At 35.7% G+C, this 21,036-nt stretch overlaps 1 protein-coding gene across 2 annotated transcripts in view; it reads right to left on the bottom strand.

The window, feature by feature from the left end:
* sdk1b (sidekick cell adhesion molecule 1b) overlaps positions 1 to 21,036 on the bottom strand; it is a 253,500-nt gene that overhangs the window by 49,398 nt on the left and 183,066 nt on the right. For both annotated transcript variants that reach the window (XM_051903427.1, XM_051903423.1), the window contains 7 exons: positions 16,291 to 16,389; positions 14,604 to 14,795; positions 13,860 to 13,981; positions 9,191 to 9,300; positions 8,541 to 8,691; positions 4,574 to 4,811; positions 2,652 to 2,767 (listed from right to left, as the gene is read on the bottom strand). In XM_051903427.1, the coding sequence (XP_051759387.1) occupies positions 2,652 to 2,767; positions 4,574 to 4,811; positions 8,541 to 8,691; positions 9,191 to 9,300; positions 13,860 to 13,981; positions 14,604 to 14,795; positions 16,291 to 16,389 (1,028 nt within the window). The remainder of the gene's footprint in view (positions 1 to 2,651; positions 2,768 to 4,573; positions 4,812 to 8,540; positions 8,692 to 9,190; positions 9,301 to 13,859; positions 13,982 to 14,603; positions 14,796 to 16,290; positions 16,390 to 21,036) is intronic.

Below are 21,036 nucleotides of genomic sequence, written 5' to 3' on the forward strand. Positions count from 1 at the left end.
GTGATTACAGTTAATAAAGTTGTAATTATGGATATTTTTCTTTCAAAAATGCATCGTTTCACTTCAGAAGGCCTTTATTAACCCCCTGGAGCCGTATGAATTACTTTTATGATGAATTGATGCGCATTTTTGGGCTTAAAAAAATGGTACCATTCACTCCCATTATAAAGCTTGAAAGAACCAGGATACTTTTTAATATAACTCAGATTGTGTTTGGCTAAAAGAAGAAAATCATATACACCTAGGACGGCTTGAAGGTGAGTAAATTATGGGATAATTTTCATTTTTGGGTGAACTATCCCTTTAAGGTTAGGGATTTGAGCAAATCCATGGTGGAGGATAACATAGATCAGAATATCGTAGAGATGAACTCTTTTGAATTGGGTCAGTAGGCAACCACATAGCAAACGCCAACAAAACCTTAGCATCGCAGCAACAACTTTTGCACGTGCAAGCATTACTATTTCTTCAGATATCAGTTCAAGTTTTGCATAACTTGGGTCCTGACTTCAGAAGAGATCAATAATTAATTGTGTTATTTCATTTTCCCCCACTTTTTACAGACTAAGCATTTTATCAATTGGCTTCCGACAGTTTGTAAAAGGAAAACTGTTTCAGCAATTTCAAGATCTTGCATCATGTCACTCTACACAGCCTAAGCAGAAAATTGAAAAAAAAAAGCCTTATACAAGAAACAGTGCACATGGGTTTCAATAGCTTAACACAGTTTACAGATGTGTTCAAAATGAACTCAATGTGAACTATGTTCGGCTGAATGTATGTGCATTAAATCATGAGGAAGAACTTTTGTAGATATGCGTATAACCAGCTCTTTGTGGTTTAAAGTGCCTTTGGCGCATGATAAAAACATTACATTAGATGTGTAGAAGTGTACTCCATATGCTTTTTTGCTATGGTGCATCAGAGTTGCTTCTGAGTGGTTCTGCTATGTGGTTGTTAGTGTATTCTAGTTGGTTTCTTACTTTTCCAGATCAAAAGAGCCTTGGCACCTACATGGGGATATGGCTCAGCTTCCTCCTTCAAAGAAAGCCCATGGGAATTTTTTTTTTTTTTTTTTGTGCACATTTTAAGACTTAACATTTAAAGTCTCAATGAAATGGAAGTAGCAATCTTTTCTTCCATAATGTGACGTACATCTGAGTGTAACAGATTCTGAAAAAATGTAGGACGTGGTCTTGGCACTATCCATTGGTTGTTGATTGGATGGAGGCAGATCTGAATTCGAGCTTGCTGTCGAATGTGGAGGGGCAGAGTTTAAGCGGGGTAAATGACTGGAGAGGTCCGGCATTTCGTCACCAGAGAGAAGTGTGTCGTTTCGCCAAAAGTTATGACATTTTGATTAAACATCACAAGGTTAAAAAAAAAATTGAAAATGAAACCTATACATGGATAAATCATTCACAATAAGATCTATAACATGCATAGATGAATTCTCATTTCATTAAGTGATAATTCACCCAAAAATTATAATTCTGTCATCATTTAGATAAGGATGTCATGTTGTTTTAAACCTATGGAATCCCGTTTCCGCCGCTAAATAAAAAAATAAAAACAGTAATTGCGAGTTTATATCTCAGAATTCTGACTTTTTTTCTCACAATTGCAAGTTATAAAGTCAGAATTGCGAGATATAAACTCGCAATTACGTGATATAAAGTCAGAATTCTGACTTTTTTTCTCGCAATTCTGACTTTATAACTCGCAATTGTGAGAAAAAAAATAATTCTGAGATATAAACTCGCAATTGGGTGATATAAAGTCATAATTCAGACTTTTTTTCTTGCAATTCTGACTTTTTTTCTAACAATTGTGAGATATAAACTCACAATTGTGTGAAACTTTTTTCTTCTTTTTCCCGCAATTGTGAGTTTATATCTCAGAATTGTGACTTTATATCACGCAATTACGAGTTTATATCTCAGAATTGTGACTTTATATCACGCAATTACGAGTTTATATCTCAGAATTGTGACTTTATATCACGCAATTACGAGTTTATATCTCAGAATTGTGACTTTATATCACGCAATTACGAGTTTATATCTCAGAATTGTGACTTTATATCACACAATTGCGAGTTTATATCTCGCAATTGTGAAAAAAAAGTCAGAATTGTGAGAAAAAAAGTCAGAATTGTGAGATATAAACTTGCAATTTCGAAATAAAAAGTCACAATTACTGTTTTTTTTTTTTTTTAGTGGTGGAAACGGGCTTCCATATAAACCTGTGTTCTTCTGGAGAAAATAAAACAAGATATTTCGATGAATATCTCAACAACAACAACAAAAAAGATATTTTGAACTGTCTTTTTGTCTATACTATTTTGGACCCCATTGACTTTCATTCTATGAAAAGAAAAAAAAAATACATGTCTTCCACAGGAGAAAGAAAGTGATATATGTTTAGAACAACATGAGGGTGAGTAAATTATGGCAGAATTTACATTTTTGGCTGAACTTTAATAACAATTGTAATAGTGTAAACAAGCAATTTAAAATTATTTTAGTCAGATGTCACTATATACAGTACTAATTCACCATGCTGCAGTGTTTGGCAGACAGAACTCTCCAGCTAAGTCTATGGGGGATTTTAAGGGTCTTAAAACATTCCCTTTGATATAGTAACCGTACCTTGTAACCAAGGATGTGTCCATTCTTCTGGTGCTCAGGGACTGAACCCCAGGTGACCAATACACTCGTGGAGCTCATTGCTTCTGTGGTCACATTTTCTGGGGCACCAGAGGGAACTGAAAACACACCCATATAGAAAGCCATTTTATATAAAAGCAAAAACCTACTCAAGGCTGTGTGTTACAGTGATTTTACAACACTTAGCTGTTTTTCCTCATATTACAACTACAATATGATAAAAGACACCAATAGTGACATCTATCATTAATAATAATAGGAATAAACAATTTTAGCAAGTAAGGCCTCAATAGCTGACTCAAAACCATTACTTTCAGTCAGGGTTTCGCATCTACTGCCTATTTTTGCTGAAATCTCACCATCTTCTATTGGAGTCTGTCACATTCACTTATTAAAAACAGAGGAGGGCTGACAGCTTGAACAACAGCCTCTGACATTTCTCTCTGATTTCCTGTCATGTGAAGCTCACCGAAATAAGAACAGGAAAACTGCGTGAGCATAAACACTTGTAATGGACTGATTCAGGATACATTTCAAAGCTTTACCCTGTGAATGTGTGTAATGTGTATTTGTTCCTTCAGGGCTTGCTGGCACATGTTCATGCACAGCTTCAGTGAGAAAAAAGATTTTAATTTGATAAACAAAGCGACAAGACACTTTCTTATTCTGGTAGTAAAGTGTATGGGAACTGCAGAAAAAAAAATGTGTGTGTGACTGTTAGTTTGCTGAGGAAAATGATCCAAACAAGTTTGTCAGTTCTTCGGTGTGATAAGGAGTTCTACAGTGTGATATTCTAGGACTGGAAAAGTCTTGAAAATGTATAAAATCTTCAAAAGTCATGAAAAAGGTACACTACTCTTATTTATATTTGATGTTTTTGAAAGAAGTCTCTTATGCTCATCAAGGCTACACCTATATGATAAACAATGAGGTAAAAAAAAATACAATTTACAATAACTGTTTTCTATGTTAATATATTTTAAAATGTAATTTACTTCTGTGATGGCAACGCTGAATTTTCAGCATCATTACTCCAGTCTTCAGTGTCATATGATCCTTCAGAAATCACTCTAATATGATGCTTTGATGCTGAATATAATTTAATTTTTATAATTTAATATTTTTTTTATTTTTTTATTTACCATTACTTCTGATCAATTTAAAATGCTTTGCTGGATAAAAGTATTAATTTCTTTCAAAAAAAAAAAAAAAAAAAAAGCTTACTGACCCCCTAACCTAACTTTTGAACGGTAGTGTATGCTTAGTTCTAAAACATTTCTTCCACTAAAATTACTCTCTATAACATGATGTTTTAAAATGCTTATTGAGTCACAAACAACAGAAAAGGTCCAGAATTGACAATCAGATATTTGAAACCTGTAAGTGGTCACTGCCAAGGCCACAAGTGCCCGCCCCACCAGCTGCCTCTGATCATTTCAAACTTTCTAGATGTTGTCTAAGGGTCGTCAGGATCATTAACTCAGCAGGGAGTCACTGGGGCTGCTAACGGCCACCCGCTGAGAGATGTGGCCTCGGGCAAATACTCCATCTGAGTCTCCAAAGACTATGTAAATGAAGCTTGCGACTAAAAATCGGCTAGCGAGATGCTGGCTAAACTGTAGCTTGTTTAGATTTCCTAAGCAACACAGCAACGTGCAGCATTCATATAAAAATCAAATGACATCTTATAAGAATTTTATGTAAATACCGGTCTTATATTTTATTAATTTATTATAAAACACAACTGAAATGCAAAATGATCAAAATGGAAATGTGACCAGAATGCATCAACACAAATGATACTGAACTTTGAAAAAAACTTCATAGATAATTAATTTTGATTGTTACTTTTGTGTAAAATCCAAAGTGGAGAAGCTACATCTAAAGCAAGCATAGTGTGTCACCTGACTCTTTAGTTTTGCCCAGCACAGGACTGCTCCAGGGTCCAGGCCCGATGCCGTTGAAGGCCTGAACGCTCAGCTCGTACTCTGTCCATTCCTCAAGGCCCTCCACTGTCACCTCTCGAGACAGGCGGTCAGAAACCGTCTCCATTCGGGGCTGCCCAAGCCCGTCTGCTCTCTGTGCACGTACACGGTAACCCACACTTTCAGGATTTCCGTTATAAGCTGGCTCTGGAAGCGGCTACAAAAGATAAAAAGAAAAACATTGAGGCAGGAGAGACTCTGATACACTTACATCAATAAGAAGACCCCAAAACTATGATTTGGATTCTAAATAGAATGGCTAACAAACTGTGTGACAGGATACACATTTTTTAACACTTCAGGCACTTAAAAATATAGGAATTTCGAGTCAAGTGATATTTGTATAAAAAAAAACAACAACAACAACAACAAAAAACAATACATTGTATATATATATATATATATATATATATATATATATATATATATATATATACACACATACATACATGTATGTATACATGCTGTTCTTTTGAACGTATTATTACTATTTATCAAAGAATCCTGAAAAAAAGTATCAGTTTCCACAAAAATATTAAGCAGCACAACTGTTTTTAACATTGATAATAATAAGAAATGTTTCTTGAGAACCAAATCAGTATATTAGAATAATTTCTGAAGGATCACGTGACACTGAAGAATATTTAAAATCAGATTTTTTAAGAGAAACTAAAGTTGTCCAAACACATTTTGGGCAATTGGTATGGTACTGAGATTTAAGCTGAAATAGTTTAACTAATTTTCTGCATGTTAATCTTACTCAACAGGAATTAGAAATGAATGTTTTAGAGCTCATCCCATTGGCTAAGTTCTACGATGATCTGGATGAATGAAAACCTTCACAAGCGTCAAATTGTGTGCAGCAAACAGAAAGGAAGTTCCTTAATCTCCTCATAAACATAAATTAAATGACATTTTAAATTGGCTGTAATGCGGCTCAGTCCCTCGCCTGCTTCAGCTGTGCGTTGCACATTGGCACATGGCTCAGAGACATTTTCCAGCATCAGATGCCAAGAGTTTGCACATGGTTGCTCGCCTAGTACTTTAATGCACACTCGAAACCTTACGATGTTCACAGCTTCAGTACATTGACTGCTTGAAGCGTTTCAATTAAAATGATTTTGGCTAGTTGACGAATGCAAGCGACTTCATAAATACGGGCCAAATCAATGTTTCAGTCCTTATGGTCTCTACAATAAGCTGATAATCTTTAGTTGGTTGCAATATGATGTTTTGATATATGATGTGATATAAAAAATAAAAAAATAAAAAACACAAAAAGCTAGCTCATCCATGTAAATATGAGTTTTTGTTCTAACTAGCCATGGTTCAAACCAGCAATTAGCTTGTTGATAACTTGTTTCACATTGTTTTATTTTCAATCTGGTTAACTCTTTCCCTGCCACTGACGAAATTTCCCATCATTTATGAGACAACTCTTCCCCGACAATTGATGGAATATTTCTGCTTTCACTGCTTGGTTACAAAAAGCAATAAGCTTGTTGATAACTTGTTTCACATTGTTTTATTTTCAGTCTGGTTAACTCTTTCCCTGCCACTGACAAATTTCCCATCATTTATGAGACAACTCTTCCCTGCCATTGATGGAATATTTCTGCTTTCATTGCTGGGTTCCAAAAAGCAATAAGCTTGTTGATAACTTGTTTTGCATTGTTTTATTTTCAGTCTGGTTAACTCTTTCCCTGCCACTGACACAATTTTCCATCATTTATGAGACAACTCTTTCCCTCCATTGATGGAATTTTCCTTTTTTCACTACTTGGTTACAAAAAGCAATAAGCTTGTTGATAACTTGTTTGCATTGTTTTATTTTCAGTCTGGTTAACTCTTTCCCTGCCACTGACACAATTTTCCATCATTTATGAGACAACTCTTCCCTGCCATTGATGGAATATTTCTGCTTTCACTACTTGGTTACAAAAAGCAATAAGCTTGTTGATAACTTGTTTTGCATTGTTTTATTTTTAGTTTGGTTAACTCTTTCCCTGCCATTGACAAATTTTCCATCATTTATGAGACAAATCTTTGTTTCCACCATTGATGGAATTTTCCTGCTTTCACTGCTGGGTTACAAGCTTGTTTTGCATTTTTTATTTTCAGTCTGGTTAACTCTTTCTCTGCCATTGATTTTCCTTCATTCATGAGACAAATCTTCCCCGCCATTGATAGAATTTTCTGGCTTTCCGTGTTTTCACTGTTATATGGTAGGGTATGCTACAACACATCGTCTGAAAGAGTACAGAATCTCTGGATCAAAAATGGAGCAAAAAATATGTTTGTCTCAGCTTTTTTGTTCAGAATGTTGCTTTTTTTTATGAAACTTACCCACATTCAAGTGTTGATAAAAAATATACATTTGGACATATTGCATGTTTAGACAGACATACAACAAAATATTCAAGGGGCCATTACATTTTTGTGAAAATGATCAAAAATGCTGGCGGTGGATGGCAACTTTAAAAAGAAGAAGAAGAAGAAAAAAAAAAAAAACGCTGGCAGGGAAAGAGTTAAACTAGATTATGAGTGGCTATAGTGAATATGAGTCAGGTTTTTGTGCTTGCAAAATGTACAGGTGGAATGGTTTAGCTACAGTAGTTCACCTCAGTATGAGAAGAGAAAATTAATAAGTGTAGCTGTCTAAATACTTCTGAAGCTCAATGCATTTCCAGAGCAACTGCTCATGAAATACATCTTGCAGTTTAAAATCTCCTCATTAAAGACATTAAAACTCAACAAACTTGGGTTGCTTGGTAAATGACAGAGGAGCGGTAAAAGAATAACCTTTTCTTCAATGGCAGCTACATGAAAGTTTTAGTACGAATGTAATAAATTACTATCCATAAAAAAGAGGTTATAGGTCACTGTTTTCGTTTTCAGCGCTTGTGAAGAACTGCATTAAGCACTATTATGTCCTGAGGGTCATTTTTTCGGCACCAGCACCCCACAAATGTGTTACTATGACCAGTAGAGGCTTTGCTGAAGCCGTTTTTTAGATTAAATGGAGTCCTGTCTTATGAAATGACAGCCTTCATGTTATGTGCCTCTACAACTCAAATTCTTCGATCGCTCTTCAGGCTTTGAAAAGGTGAGAGGGGAAAAAAGAAGAAGTGAAGGAGAAAATAACAGCAATTACATCTGATACTGACAGACACTATGGCTCGTGATAGCAGAAAAACAGACAGGAAAAATAAGCTGTCAACCTCTTCCAGTATATCCCTCACCTATAAAGTGTGCAGCAGACAGTATTTGTGTCCATCTCTGTGTGTGTTTGAGTGTATGAAAATTGCGATATTTGTATGAGTGCTCCAGTTTTAATGATAATGTTCACAAAAATCCACCTCCTTTTGATGCAGCAAGAAAACCTTTTAAAGCTCCTTGGCTTTTATAAATGGCATATAAATGTTAGCGGGAATGATATAAGAAAAAAAAATAAATAAAATTTTCCGGTGAAAATGATGTTCGCTTGAATCAATTTTATAGAAAAGTAATTCAAAAACTACCCAAAAAATTCTTAATCATGTATGTATGTATGTATGTCTGATGTACACTTAAAAAGTGCCAATAAAATGGCATTTGAGTTTGATTTATTTGTGAATCCATTCAAGTACTTTATTTTAATGAACTGATTTCAGTTTTAAAGGTTAGTTCACCCCAAAATAAAAATTTTGTCATTACTAACTCACCCTCATGTCGTTACACACCAGTAAGACCTTCGTTTATCTTCAGAACACAAATGAAGATCTTTTTGATGACAGAATTCTGTCAGATTACCTTCCACTGACTGCCTTTGCAACTACGACTTTGATGCTTGTGTGTGTGTGTGTGTGTGTGTGTGTGTGTGTGTGTGAGATTGTCCCTTTCTCACCTCCCAGCGAATCCTCAGGCTGGTTTCACTTGCAGAAAATACTATGAGATCTGCCGGGGCCACATCTGGACTAGACTGCAGGGTCTGCATCATACGAGAGGGCTGACTGAAGGGACTCGAACCCACAATGTTCACCTGCTTCATCCTGAACCTGAAAGGCATATGTAAGAGGGGGAGAAGAAAAAACAGTGTTTTTAATTCCCTGGTCTTGCTCTTGAGTAGTTGGAGGACAGGGGATTTTGGACAGGATAACAGATCTCTACAGCCTCTGATCATCAGTAATCCCTTTAGGACAAGATAGTGTGCCGAGAATCAGAAGACAATCTTTCCACAAGACCTTGAGAAAATCAATTAAGCAGAGAAATAGAAAAGGGGAATGAGAGAAAGAGAGAAAGAATGAAAAAGAACAGAAACCAACAACAACAACAACAACAACAAAAAAGATAGCTGGAGATCCATACAGGAAATGCTGGGATTGTAATGAGTGTTTAGTCAATATTGGAAGGTCATAAACAGATTAGAACACCAAAACTGAAACACTCAACAGGTTTGTGAAGGTGCTTTCATACTAGAGCTTTTATCACCACATTTTGGTTCATTTGATCGACGTGAAAGTGGTTTTCCATTCAGAAAAGGAGCAAAAGACTCACCTGTATTGAGTGAAGGGGATGAGATTGGGAATCTCCAGAGTGTCTGAGGCTGGCGGACTGTCTATCTCATACAGAACCTTCCATTCCTCTTCCTCACCCACAGTCCCCACCTGTGGCCACACAGAGGATGTGTTTGAAGTGAAGAATGTACTGCCTGTTGCATACTACACTGAATATAGTAACTGAAAACCAAAAAAACCCACCAAAAAACAAAACAAAACAAACAAAAACAAAACACACACACATGAAAGAATATGCAGTATGACAGTCAAACATTTCAAATTGTAGTATGCATCATTACAGTTACATGACCTCATTGTGTTGCATGTTTTTAGCAGCTAGAGACGTCTAGTGGTACAACTACAGACATGCCAAAGAAACTGTAGCATTATTCCATGATAAAAGATTCAAACAGTACAAACAGTAGTACACGTTGATGCATGACCTCTTCAATGATGCATGTTTAATCCAGCGAGTGGTTTTCAGTCATCATTTGAAAATAAATTATTATTATTTTTAGCTATTTTGCACTTTTATTCCAATTTTATACAAAAATGCCAAAATAATGAGCTAAGAAAGTTTCATCAATCAAACATGGAAGATAGTACTGTAATTTTACTGTTGTTTTGTAAAATAAATATCATTTTATATTTTACAGTATTACTATAGTAATCAATTTCTGTATTGGTTTATTTAATTTGTATTAAAATATGTAATAAAATGTAATAAAAATGTAATTTAATACAAATATTTTATTAATAATAATAATAATAATAATAATAATAATAATGGTTATTTTCCAATTTTAATAATAATAATTATTATTATATTTTACAGTACAACAGTATTAATAGTAATAAATTTCTTTATTGGATTGTTTAATTTTTATAATAATAATGATGATAATTATTATTATTAATAATAATAATATTATATTCTTTTTTATTTTACAGTATAATAGTATTACTATAGTAATACATTTATTTTTTGGTTTATTTATTTGTATTAAAATATTTATTAACATCTAATAAAATGTAATTTAATAAAAATATTTTAATAATAATAATAACAAAATAAAATGGGTTATTTTCAATTTTTGTAATTATTATTATTATTATTATTAATACATTTCTTTATTGGTTTGTTTAAGTTTTATAATAATTAATAATAATATTATTATTAAATTCTTTTTTATTTTACAGTATAATAGTATTACTATAGTAATACATTTCTTTATTGGTTTATTTATTTGTATTAAAATATTTAATAAAATTTAATAAAAATGTAATTTAATAAAATATTTTATTATTATTAATAATAATAATAATAATAATAATAAAATTAAAAACAGTTATTTTCCAATGTTGTCAATCATACTGGAAATGGAAGATAGCAATTTTATTGTAGTTCTGTAAAATAAATGTATTATTATTATTATTATTATTATTATTAATACATACTTGATTTTTCATTTTACAGTACAATACTGGTACTATAGCAAGATGTTATGTTGCAAGCATGTCAAAGCCCAGAGATATTTTCACATTTTTTAATCCAGTTCTGTGTAAAAATGCTCTAACTTTTGGTTGTCAGCTGACATCAACATGACAGTCAACAAACGAGTCACAAATTAGATCTTAAAATTAGAGTTGAGATTGCTTCTAGATCTTATTCATCTTCACATGATGTATACTGCAAATATGGGCAAATCTAGGTACCCCATACTGTGTATATTGCACATCCTGCATTCCTCATTCCTCGAGTGTCATTCCAAATATACTGAGAGTCAGATTCAGCAGTCAGAGCTGATAAGAAAATTTTAGACTGACAGTGAAAAGCAACAGCAAACCGAACCAAGCTGCTCGCACTGCAGACTCCATATCAGGACTGTTGCCTTTGTTTTCCTGTGCTTTGTGTTTTCCATTTTTTCACTAATCAAAAGCATGTTGCCATAGAGTCTCAACAATGACATGTGAGAGCTGTAAAGGGCTCGTTTTTTTTTAACCACCTTGATCTTCATAAGTCCGTAATGAGGTAACGAGCTAATTAAAAAGTAGATCCACAACATAAAAACAAATGCCGCAAAGAGACACCGGGTAATGTAACCAGTCATTATCTGCAAACAAAAACTGCTTATCATTTCAAACATGTCACAATCACGTGACTCATATTTCCTCAAGGACCTCACTGAGAGCTCCATTTATTCGTAGAGCAACCTGTGATTAATATCATGCAGTCAGCTCTTTCCTATCATTACCATGTATAAACTGTCAAAATACTTAAAAGGGGGCATATTCTACACTTCTAAAGCATTTCAATTTCCTCTTGAAGTTCACTTATAATGTAAGTCAAGGGTTCTTACACAGAAAACAACTGTAATTTTGCATTTTCCAGCCTCTCACTGACCCTCTGATTGTTTTTGGCTACTGCACCTTTCAAATTTCCATATGTAAATGACCTCTGGTATGATTGGCCAACCTCACAGTTCACACTATCATTCATCAGGTTGGACTAGGGAGTTTAAAGGGACAGTTCACCCAAAAATGTAAATTCTGTCATCATTTACTCACCGTTCCAAACCTGTATGACTTTTTTTCTTTTGGGAAACACAAAATCAGTTAATTTGAAGGAGTTTTCTGTCCAAATAATGACAGTTAATGGAGACCAATACAACACTGGAACCATTTTACTTACAAAAATTGTATATTAGTTTTTTTTATTTGAGCAGAAAGTCACTCCTATAGGTCTGGGACAACATTAGTAATGATGACAGAATTCCTTTATCACTTTAGGACTGAACAGGCGTTCGTATATAAATAAGGGTGGTTATATGTTAATGAGACATTGTTTTTGCAGCTTAATATTCATAAATAATCTGGGAGAACTGGGGAGAGAGGAAGAAAAATGCAGTTTTCCATGATATGTCCCTTTCAATATGATAAACCATATGTTGAAACAACTAGCACTTGGTTTCCATTAAAACACCATATCTACACAGCGTGCTTTGTGCAGCCCTGCTCGAGCAGAGGAAAGGTGAAAAGAATACAAAGAGAATCGAAATCAGCAACCGACCTGGTCCGGGATACAGCTGTGAAGAAGTCAGCTGTAAAAAAAAAAACACCCCAACACAAGCTGATTTCTAACCCATAGACTTAAGACCCCATTAGTGCCACCTCAGTACCTCTAATCTTCTCCTCTCTCTTCTCTCATACCTCCTTCTGACTCCCTCCCTCCTGTTCTCCCTCGATTAAACAGTATTAAAGACAGGAACGAAGAAAACGGAGGGGGAAAAGGGAGGGATCTCATTAGGAGGAGTTTTTCTCTTCACGCTGCACAGCACTGGACGCCATCCAAGAGGGGCTTAACACATATGCTCGCACACACAAACACACACCACACCTAAAGGGCTGGGAGACATGGTGCATGACATCTCCTTAGCCTTCTCGTACTATGTCACATACAGAGTGCGAGCATGTGTGCTTGTGTGTGTGTGTGTGCGTTTTCTCTGGGGGACGATGTTTTAGTGCAAGAGCAAGCCTGTTTTTCCCTGGAGATAAAGTACCTGCCAGACAACAGCATCTTCACTAGAGCACAGCCTGCCAGACAAGGGCATAACACACACCCACAAATACACACATACTTACACACACGTTTATACTTATGAGCACATACACTGAAGAGTCATATTCCACAGAGCAGTCTTGGCAGAGAGAAAATTGCAGTTTGTGGAAACGTTAACCATTCGGCAAAAGGAATATTGCCATTCATTGCAAAGTTACTTATTTTGCAGGGAAAACAGCAATTTGTGGCAAAGGTAACATTATTTCAGAGAGAAAAACACCATTGCAATGCAAAATTAATCATTTTGCAGAGGGAAAATTGCCATTTGTGGCAAAGTTAACCATTCGACAGCCAGAATTTTGACATTTGTGGCAAAGTTAACCATGTCACAGAAGCAAAAGTGCCACTTGTAGCACTTGTACTACTGTATATAATTTTTTTGTATATATTTGCAGAAAAAAACAAAAACAAAATTTCTTCAAAGAGAAAAGTGTAATTTGTGTCAAAGTTTACAAGTTCGGAAAGAAAACAAATGTAATTTACAGCAAAGTTAATTATTTTGGGGGGAGAAAATTGCTATAAGTGGAATTACCATGGCATACCATTAGTGGGAAAGTTAACCATTTTGGAGAGCAAAAATTGTTATAAGTCATAGTTAACCATTTTTCAAAGAGAAAACTACCATACATGAAAAAGTTAACCAAGTGTCAAAGTGCCATTTGAGGAAAAGTTAACCATTGGGCAGACAAAATATTGACCATCATGGGAAATGTAACCATTTTTGAGAGAGAAAAGTGTAATTAACAGCAAAGTTAACCATTTTGGAGAGAGAAAACTATCCCATTCACGAAAAAATGTACCATTTATTCTGAGAGAAAAGTGCAATTTGTGGAAAAGCTAACCATTCAGCAGACAGAATACTGACATCTGTAGCAAAGTTAACTATTTTGTACAGAGCAAATCGCTAATGATGGCAGTTAACTATTCTGTTAACTTTATTCACCGTTTGTGGGAAAGTTAGCCACTTGCAAACAAAAATTTGACAAAATGTTGACAAAAATAGAGGGTTTGCTAAATTTGACACACACTCACACACAGGCCTACACACCTGTCCTTCTACGATCCATTTGGAGATGGCAGTTTTGCCGTCACTGCCGGGGCGGAACGTTATGGTGGCGGAGCGAGGACTGATGTTAGAGATGACCAGATTGGAGGGAGCACCAGGTAGCTCTGTTCACCAACACAACAAAACATATTTCTGTTACTCACAAGCTGCTCTAATTGAAACATTTCCACATTTTGTGTTCTGTTCTCTGTCTGTTTTCTCCATCCTGTGTCTTCATTATCCTTCAAAGAAAACTCCAGTAAATGGGCCCATAACTCACTTCAGAGTCGATTAGGTTTTGTGTACAGCAGTGCTCATTGTGTTTGGGTATATGATTAATTGGTAATTAAATGGATTGATAATGATATTTGGGTGGTTCACGGTGGCTCATTCAACAGTAGATAAAGCTCGTTCTTTCCTGACTCCACAGCATATCAGTGGGAGATAATGAGTGTAGCTTGGCTTTTGGTCATCATCATTTATTTCATGTTCTCTCTAGCACACGCGCACACACACAGCGGCCCCAAGAGCTTCATACTGACTCTATGTGATGTATTACAGTCTTACTGACTGTGTCTCAGATTGCTGGTCTATGTGAAATATGCGCCCCACTGCGGCATCCTGTTTCATGAGCTGAATTTCCTTTAGAGTTTGAACACGGTGACTATCACTGATCCCCAAGGGAGAAGTTGATGCATTAAAGTGATGCTAGCATTGAAGTGTGTATTTGTTTGAGAGTGTGGAGACCTGGCGGCAGTCCTGTTGAGATGGTCGATGAGGTGGCAGTACCGGTGCCGGCCTGTGTCACCGCAGCCACCTGCAGAGTGTACGTGGTGAGTGAAGTGAGTCCGGTCACTTTATACGCCAGCGTGGAGTTGGACAGAGTCTGAGATACACGGGTTTCATTCTGACCGGCCTCCTCCCAACACAAGATGTAACCTATGGAAAAGAGAGGAGGATGAAGAACTTAGTGACGCCTCGCTGCTTGATGTCTTCTCTTATAAGTGGTTGATTTGACACTTTCTTTACGGTCCTTCACATGGATCACGCAAATCGCGCAAAGTGCGTTACACTAAAGATGCAGAGAATGAAGTAGCTCACAGACAGGGGTCACTTGCATAAACTTAGCCGCTTTGTTAAGACTGTGTCTTAAGAACTAGCTTGACCAACTAGCAGTTAGCCAAAGGGTAATCAGTCTTACTTTTCAGATTCAGATTAGACCAATTTACCTTTTTATGTAACTGACTTAAAAAAAACTGACAAAAGGCTTGAAGCAAAAATATAGGTCACTAAATTTTAAGACTAGTCTAAGTAGTTTATGCAACCGAATCCAGAGCATTGTTGTGGAGTACCTAACTAAAAGTAGTAATTCTACTAACTTAACTATACTAATACGTAACATGACAGTAATTTAGGTATTTCCATAATCGTGTATTTTTTTCATATAACCAGAAAAAAATATATTTTTTTCAACAAGTTTTAAACATGCGTTTGAAACTTTTTTTTTAATTTGTGCAATAATGTGAAGAGAAATTAACTGTAATTTTTGTAATTTGCATCACATCTCAATGCAACTTTCATGAAGTAAAATCACTAAAAGCCTTCCTTCCGCCGGAAAAAACAGTCCCTGACCGTGAACAGCAACAGATGTTACATTATTACGCCATTAGATGGCAGCAAAGACTGTCTTTATGAGTGTGTCGGTCAGTAGCGAAGACTTTTATATTGAAAAGAATGAATTGTTGTGAACACGGAACAAGACGCAACTGACAAATGCTTTGACTAGCGCTGTCAGTCACGGGAAAACCCCTTAACTGTTAAAAGGACAAGATATTGGACATTTAAACAGATTTTTTTTTATTATGAACATAGGACATACCTGAAGGAAAATGCTAATTCTGAATGCAGATAATAAGCTCGCTCACTCTATCTTTTTCTCACAACACTCTTCTACATAATACAGTAAGCTTCAATGAACAATATCAATTGAGAACATACAGTTTTTGTTGCTAAGAGTGGTTGCTAAGGGTATTGTGTAGTGATACACAGAACCGTTGGGTCATAGCCATGTTTTATTGTGAATAAAACACAGCTATTGACCAATCAGAATCAATGACAGGAACTAACCATTTTATAAAAAATATTTAAAACATTTTAATGATGTTTTTTCATATTTTAATATTGAAAATCTAGGTCCGGAACAAGGGTAAAATAATAAAAACAATACATAAACATCATCTGGAAACTAAAAAAGAAAAAAAGACAAGCTAAAAAGTTTTAGTTTTAATGTGATCTTAATAATAATAATAAAAAAAAGTTTTAATAAAAGTCAATCCGTAGGACACCTTCACATGCAGTGCTGGAAAGATTAGTGAGAGTTCCTGTGAATTGGTGGGTGAGCTGTAACTGTGATTGGATGATTGAGCCTGTTCACCTGTGATAATGCCATTCTTGTCTTCCGGTTCCTGCCAGCTGATCCTCAGAGATGTGTCCAAGATCTCAGTGAAGCTCATTTGAGTCACGGGTCCTGGCTCTACAACACACACACACATAAAGTTAAAGGTGCACTCAGCAATGTTACTGCAGGTTAACTGACACAATCTTTCTCTGGAAAATGGCAATATTATATTATATTATATTATATTATATAATTTATACCTAAACAGATGAATTGTACTTTTTAATGTAACGTTTTACCTTTAAAACCAGCAAAATGATAGCTGTGAAGGCATTGTGCTTTAGAGCCCTAAGATCTCAAACATGTTTTATGGATGTATGCATTTGCAAGTGCTTTATTCTAAGTACATAAGCATACAAAAAGTGCATTTTTATTAGAAGTAGAAGGTCAACTACAGAGACAGACATAAAACAATTGAAATCTTTAAACAACACATCCTCATGATTTCAGTGTCTGGGGGGATATAAAACCGTGAATGCACAGCAGGTTTGTCAACGCTCTTACCACAAACGTGTGTGTGTGTGTGTGTGTGTGTGTGTGTGAATGGAATAAAGCTTATTATTTATTGGCCAGCACTTTATGGACACTTTTAAACCCGCTCATGGTAAAGGATTACCCTGCAACCTCAGTCCGCAAGACCATAATACTCCCAACAAAGAGCTTGTTGCTATGGAACCGTTGTATCACAAATGCAAATAGGCGAAAGCAAATTATGTGTTTGTTGGCAATTAGCCTCACGAGTTAGCAGTCATTTAGTGGTTAATCAATCATGCATACACACCCCGCAAGACAATCCATCTGACAGGCGAACATGACAGTTGCCTGAAAAGCGCAGTAGTTAATGTGTGCGGATAAAGCTTCAGTCTCATTAGATCTAACACGCATGTGGCAAACCTTCATGACCTGCACTGTCAAGCGGACCTTATCAGAGGAAGTCGTCACGCTAGACTGACAGGTTAATCAATCAAGTGCTTATGAGAATGTATGATTCCATTCATCTCACTGCGCCGCAGTTCAATTACTTTTCAATTCAGTGTTTAAGAGTCACTCGTTTTGACCAAGAGGTCAAGGTTTAGCTGGTTAGCATAGTCCCTACTAGTAGATGCTATATAAATACATACACCATATGGATTCAAAAAGCATTTTTCTCTATAAACGGATGTTTAAAAATAGGAGTTTATTCTGAAACGTATTGTTATTGTTAACTTAAAATAGAAATACTAATAAAAATAATACAAAATGTAACACAAATTCTGAGTAAACATACACATCTTTAATATTTCATTATATCTTAGCATTAGCAGATGTTTTAATAAGTGGCCGATTAGTTTTGAAGGCGTGAAATAGGCACACTTGATGAGTTATTTAGCTAATGCTAATGGGTAGCTTTCACAAAACATTACTGTAAAGTGTTACTGAAACACTCATATTTAGATATGACAAGTGGTCACAACCTGTTTTAGTCAAAAAGTCTTTTTTTGGAGCGTCAGTGTTTGTGTGTGTACTCACTTGATGTTTACTCATTTAGCTAATGCTAACGGATAGCTTTCATGAAACATTACTGTAAAGTGTTACTGAAATACTCATATTTAGATATGACAAGAGGTCACATTAACCTGTTTCAGTCAAAAAGTCTTTTTTTTTTTCTTTTTGGAGTGTTGGCATTTGTTTGTGTGTAGGATTTGATGTTTACTCATTTAGCTAATGCTAACAGATAGCTTTCGACCGCCATTTCAGACCCCCTTGGTTTTAACAGCTTTTATTCTTTTTTGGTTTCCATTCCATTCTTTGGAAAATTAAACCTGAAAGTTTCAAAACAACCAGGGAACCTCAATCAAAAGATCCAGTTAAACGACCAAACGAAGTGAATTTCCCTCATAATGCTTGCGCGAGCACGGCGCTAAGTCTTTTTGGTACAAATAAAAAGCTGAGAGATGAGAGAGCGAGTCTCTGTGCACATCGGTTTGCGTGTCTAACCTGTTTATGTGATTGAGCTATTCATGGGAAACAAGCTCCTGTGGCTTAACAGTGCAGAGAAGACCACATGCTGTTATCATCTGATGAAAATTACATTGTCTGTTAACAGCTGCATGTGTATTCACACACATATCGAAGCGTACACATGCATGGTGGGACAATCAATAGCGCGCACATGTGCATTGACTAACAGGAGTGATCCTGCTTCAATAATTGCAGGTTAGTCAAGGCTGATTCTACGCACCCGTGGCGTGACGTGAAAACAGCGCTAGGGTGGCCAATATATATTCAGTGAAAAGACTAATCAATGGCGATGTAAAAAGCACAATTACGTAGCAAATTGCAGCGTACATAGGGAAAGGGCCAAATTTCTCCTACGTATCGATTTTGGTGACTGAAATGTCAAACAAACAGGCTTGTTTTTGCCGAGAGATCTCTTTCTCAAAGCCTGCTGGACAGTTTTCAAGTAAAGAGCATACTGTTAGTCGATTGTCTCCAATTAAATACAGACAGACTGTCTGTAAGAGTGTGTGGGTATCTGCAAGAGTGTGAAATATGATTTTACATGTCAAGAGTGCAAGCAAAACATTATATCCCAGAGGACAAGTTTATTGCTTAGAGGTTGCTCTTTCATTGCTCAAGAGACTTAATGGAGCTCTCACTTTTTTTTATTGAAGTACCAACTTTGTTCTCTCCTAAAATAGATAGAAGAAACAAATGACACTATTTCTGACAAACAGTAAGTGTATAGAGCTATAACATTAATGTGGATGAAATAACTCTTAATTTGGTCTTAAATGAAATTGATGAGAAACGTTTGTTCATAAGAGCACAGTTTTTGAAAATGTTAAGATATTTTCTGAAGCTCTAGAAGAGAAGTGTGAAATTACTAGGGTAAGGAAAAATATCAGACTTAACAGGAGACTTAAATTCATATGGACACTTGATTTATATGGAAAACTTTTGTAATTTATGTACTTTTTGAAGCTTGAAAAATTTGGATATTTAACACCTGATTTAACACATAATTACATTAAAGATGACTGTAAATATATGTAGGGTAAGTGCAAATGCATGTATAAACTAAGCTATCAGGCTAATTGGGTATCTGTATGCTATGCTACAACCTGAATTCCGGAAAAGTTGGGACGTTTTTTTAAATTTGAATAAAATGAAAACTAAAAGACTCAAATCACATGAGCCAATATTTTATTCACTATAGAACATAGATAACATAACAAATGTTAACGGGGAAATTTTACACTTTTATCCACTAAATGAGCTCATTTCAAATTTGATGCCTGCTACAGGTCTCAAAAAAGTTGGCACGGGGGCAAATTTGTTGCTGAAAAAAGCAAGACATTTTGAAAAGATTCAGCTGGGAGAACATCTAGCAACTAATTAAGTTAATTGATATCAGGTCTGTAACATGATTAGCTATAAAAGGGATGTCTTAGAGAGGCAGAGTCTCTCAGAAGTAAAGATGGGCAGAGCTGTGAAAGAGTGCGTAAAAAGATTGTGGAATACTTTACAAACAATGTTGCTCAACGTCAAATTGCAAAGGCTTTGCAAATCTCATTATCTACAGTGCATAGCATCATCAAAAGATTCAGAGAAACTGGAGAAATCTCTGTGCGTAAGGGGCAAGGCCGAAGACCTTTATTGGATGCACGTGGTCTTCGGGCCCTCAGACGACACTGCATCACTCATCGGCATGATTGTGTCAATGACATTACTAAATGGGCCCAGGAATACTTCCAAAAACCACTGTCTGTAAACACAATCCGCCGTGCCATCTGCAGATGCCAACTAAAGCTTTATCATGCAAAAAGGAAGCCATATGTGAACATGGTCCAGAAGCGCTGTCGTGTCCTGTAGGCCAAGGCTCATTTAAAATGGACTGTTTCAAAGTGGAAAAGTGTTCTATGGTCAGACGAGTCCAAATTTGACATTCTTCGGACGGACGGGGTGTCCTCCAGGCATCAAATTTGAAATGAGCTCATTTTGTGCATAAAATTGTAAAATGTCTCTGTTTAAACATTTGTTATGTTATCTAAGTTCTATTGTGAATAAAATATCGGCTCATGTGATTTGAGTCTTTTAGTTTTCATTTTATTCAAATTTAAAAAACGTCCCAACTTTTCCGGAATTCGGGTTGTAGTATATAAGCTAACTAATACAGACAAAAATGGTCATTATAATGTAGTTGAAACAGCATTTATCATAACATTATTCTGTAGGAATTGTAATCAAGTGCTAAAGCAATTTTAGCAATTTTAGCCAGTGGGATCGCCTGGGGTCCTAATGGAGACTCGGTTTCGGGAGGACCCAATTTGTCACTCATCGGAAATCAAGCAAGCTTGGGAGAAGCCCTGTTTCCACCTGGTTTTAAGATGTGTTTTCGGTGATACGATCACAAATGGTCAGCCAAGACGCATTATCGTTTACACCAGTTACTAACTAGGTTCAAATTAGTCTCCTCTGTGATCACTTGTGTTCAGACTCTCCTCTTATTTCGTGACACTCTAGCCAACATCACTTTCACTTTCAGTGGACAAATACTATTGAATGAACGAACCCATGTTACACAGCTTACGCAAATGAATATAATATAATGTAGTATAATATATTATTCTATTTTAGGGTTAATGTTAACAATGAAACATTACTGTAAAGTGTTACTGAAATACTCATATTTAGATGTGACATGTGGTCACATTAACCTGTTTCAGTCAAAAAGTATTT

Source organism: Ctenopharyngodon idella, chromosome 1 (genome assembly GCF_019924925.1).
Source record: "Ctenopharyngodon idella isolate HZGC_01 chromosome 1, HZGC01, whole genome shotgun sequence".
Lineage (NCBI taxonomy): Eukaryota > Metazoa > Chordata > Actinopteri > Cypriniformes > Xenocyprididae > Ctenopharyngodon > Ctenopharyngodon idella.